Source organism: Contarinia nasturtii, unplaced genomic scaffold (genome assembly GCF_009176525.2).
Source record: "Contarinia nasturtii isolate CC-2019 unplaced genomic scaffold, AAFC_CNas_1.1 Cnas_scaffold_3291, whole genome shotgun sequence".
NCBI classification, from domain to species: domain Eukaryota; kingdom Metazoa; phylum Arthropoda; class Insecta; order Diptera; family Cecidomyiidae; genus Contarinia; species Contarinia nasturtii.
Genome location: NW_022200601.1, coordinates 1 through 3,702, shown reverse-complemented (window position 1 = coordinate 3,702; position 3,702 = coordinate 1). Strand labels below are relative to the sequence as shown.

Sequence of the window (3,702 nt, the reverse complement as noted above, 5' to 3'; positions counted from 1 at the left end):
ACATGCTGTTCTAATTAATGAGCTGGTGGCATTGAAAAAGAATCTCAAACATAGCTGGGCAGACAGGGGGTGGAGGGGGAAATTACCCCCCTCTGAGGCATCAAATTTCGGCAATACCCCTTTAAAAATTAGACGAAATTTCAATTACCCCTTTACGAATTTACTCTTTCCGAGAAGGTGTTTGCACTAGACAGAATGGACTTTTGGGAAAATTCTTTTGATTTGCTAGGGTTTTTAGGAATAAAATTCTTTAGATTTGGTAGAGTTTTTAATGAGAAAAATCGTCCAATTTACAAGGGATTTTGAAGGACAATTCTCCCCTCGGTCATAAATTTTGATCCGGATGGAATAAAAAAACTCCTTATTTTTACACTAAAAGCTATATTTACCCCCTCATAATTTTTGAAAAGTTTGAAATTACATGATTACACATGTGGTAAGGAAACGATAATAAAATGTTAAATTTAAAAAATATGCACGAGAAAGTGGCTGTATTTTATATGGTTGTTTTTGCGATGAACGTTCACGAAGGTAACCTTCGCGATATAAATTATCACAACGAAATTTTATGAGATAGAAAGTAATAGAAATATTTATAAAAGAGGATCCGTGTATTATTCGTCTGTCAGTAATATTTGTATTTTATTCAAACGATCATTCCATTAAGTTATTTTGTACATATTTTGTGCAATTTTTTCGTAATGGAAATCAAGTGCTTATTTTTTTCATTATTTGTTGGCCTTGCTTGTAGAGTAAGCGCACTACCTACAACAGGTATGTTCTAAACATAAAACTATTTTTCAAGTTCATTTGTCGGTAAAGATGCCCAAATTGATTCGTTGATACTTAAAAAAAAATCTCAAATTCACACTCTCGTTACGCAATATTTAATTAATTCATCGTATCAATTTTAAATTATTTCATTTGAATGATAATGCACAATGATATGGTGGAAAATAATCAGTAGAATGTTCATATTTTCTATCAAATTTGCAGATAATTTGAGTGAGGTTGAATTATCGCCTGTCAGGTAAAGAAAAATTAAGTAAACCATCTCTTTTAAATTGAAAATTTTCAAAAATATTATAAAACATCATTCTTGATGCGTCGATTTATGGAAAGATTATCAAAAAACTTTCGCATTTTACGAAAATGACATCAGTAATTTTGTTTAAAGATTTCTTAACTTTCATTGAATATTTGAATTGAAAATCTTCCACTTCATTCATTGTTTTTTTTTTATTAATTTTTGCATGAAAAATAAAGAGAACCTATTAAAATGTTGAACGATTTCTTACATAGACAAGACGAAAATTATCTCTTTTCAAACCAAAGCATTGAACAAAAATCCGAAGATCATGAGTCATACACTGGTGAGTTTTCTTCAAATTATTTTATTAAAAAAATATTCAAAAAAAAGGTGAATCACTCAAAATCTGTTGTTTTCAAAGAAAGCAGTACTGTTGATCAAACTGAGTATTATTATGATGATCTAACAACCGACTTGACATTCGATAATGAAGAAAGCACGGATAGAAACCAAGGTAAGTCGCATTAAATGTCCACAAAAATCCAATATTGTTCGCCAGAGACATTTTTAGAGATTTGTTTTCATTTTGCACATTGAATGGTGTAAATTTAATAAAAAAACTATTATTTAGATTATACTAAAAATTCAATCAATGAGGAGACAGAAAAATCCGAGGAGCATGAGTCATACACTGGTGAGTTTTCGTCAAATTTTTTGAGTCTTTTTTTAATTAAAAAAGTCAATAAATGGTGAATGTCTCCAATTCTGTTGGTTTAGAAGAAACCAGTACTGTTGATCAAAGCGAGAATTATTCATCGACACCATTCATGAGCGATGATGATCTAATCACCGAATTGACATTAGATAATGAAAAAAGCACGGATAGAAATCAAGGTAAGTCGCATTGAGCGTCCATAAAATAGCATCAATTATTGTTCATCACAGAATGGTTTGATGATTTGTTATCATTTTATGCATTGAATTTTGCAAATTTAATACAAAATGATATTATTTAGATTATAATGAGATGACAACAGAGAACGAGGCTAAAGATGACAACACGAAAGATTTGATTTTGGAGGCCATTTCAAATGGTGAGTTTTAATCGCTCAACCAATTTAAGGCGTCAATATTGATTCTCTTCACTACTTTATCAATCAGATGACGAAAATCAAACGAAAACCTTAATTGAACAGTTGAATGGGAACTTCTATGGAAGTTATGATATAACCTGGCTAGCCAAAGCTGCTCAACAATGTAATATTAAAAGCTTTTGATACAAACTTTTAATAAGAAGTTGATTTAAATGTATCTCTCGTACCACGTTTAGGTAAACCGAAAGTTGCCAAAATGTTAATTGAAAACGGAGTTAGTGTTGACATCACCGATGAAGACAATTGGCCAATTATTACTGTAGCCAGTTACTATGGTAAATAGTTTGTATTTTAGAAATATTAAGCAAATAGATAAATATTTCAATACTCATTTATTTTAACAGCCTGTGAAGATGTAGCCAAAATACTTATTGAGAACGGTGCTTATATTAATGCCAGAACTGGAAGTGGGTATTCATCACTTCATTTGGCCGCACGAGAAGGTACTCTTTAACATATTGAAATTGAATGAATAATCGGAATTGATGTCATTTACTCATTCTATTAGGTAATGCTCAAATCGTTAAACTTCTTATCAAAAATGGAGCTGATGTTACCATGAGAGATTTCGGCTACTTCGAAAGAACTCCCAGAGTATTGGCCGAGATGAATGGTTGGTTTAGTGAAAACATTATTAAAAATACACATACCAATACATTAAAATAAATTGATCATTCGTTTAAATTCATTTGTTCAACGCTTTAGGTCACTGGGATGTCGTAAATATATTAAAGGAAGTCGAGCTCAACAAGAATAACGCGATAGATTCAATTATGGAGGCACTTTTGAAAGGTGAGTTCAAATGGACCACTTTAATTTAATCGGTATTGATTTTATTTCTTTCAATTAGATGATGCAAACCAAACAAAAACTTTAATCGAACAGTTCAACGGTAACTTCAATGGAAGCGACGACATCATTTGGCTGGGCATGGCTTCTGAAAAATGTAATTCTTAAATCTTTTCATTCGAACTATTCATATGAAATTGATTTTAATTGGGAGACATTTTCTGTCTTACCACGTATAGGTAAATTGAATGTGGCCAAAATGTTAATTGAAAATGGAGTTAGTGTTGAAGTCCATAAAAAAGATGAATGGCATCCACTCCACATAGCTGCTTACAATGGTAATTTGCTTTGAAAGTATGAAGTGATAATTATTCACATTGGATTTTTTTTTTCAAAGGATGTGATAAAGAAGCAAAACTACTTATCGAAAATGGTGCTGATCTTAATATCAGGAACGGAATTGGACACTCATCGCTTCACATGGCGATAAAAAGACGTAAGTTTCTGTTAAATGAACATGAAAATATCCATTGAATTTAATGTCATCAACACAAATATTTAGGTAACTATGAAATCGCAGATTTACTCATTGAAAATGGAGCTGAAATTGACCGTGAAGATTCATGGTATTTAATATATGTCACCCCGGATAGTACAACAGAGCTAGCAACAGAGCCAGCAACCGAGAGTACAACTGAAAATGACTTAAACCAAAAAGTTGAAGAAAAT

General features: G+C 31.5%; 1 protein-coding gene across 1 annotated transcript; it reads left to right on the top strand.

The window, feature by feature from the left end:
• Window positions 1–1,279: 1,279 nt before the first annotated feature.
• LOC116350012 (ankyrin-3-like) lies at window positions 1,280–3,661 on the top strand (the record flags this gene model as incomplete). The annotated part of the gene is made up of 14 exons (XM_031781722.1): window positions 1,280–1,373; window positions 1,452–1,544; window positions 1,662–1,724; window positions 1,808–1,924; window positions 2,047–2,124; window positions 2,192–2,287; window positions 2,361–2,459; window positions 2,529–2,627; window positions 2,693–2,797; window positions 2,890–2,976; window positions 3,035–3,130; window positions 3,213–3,311; window positions 3,371–3,469; window positions 3,536–3,661. Coding segments are annotated over exons 1-14 (1,351 nt in total), but the record flags the coding sequence as incomplete, so codon positions are not given.
• Window positions 3,662–3,702: the final 41 nt, after the last annotated feature.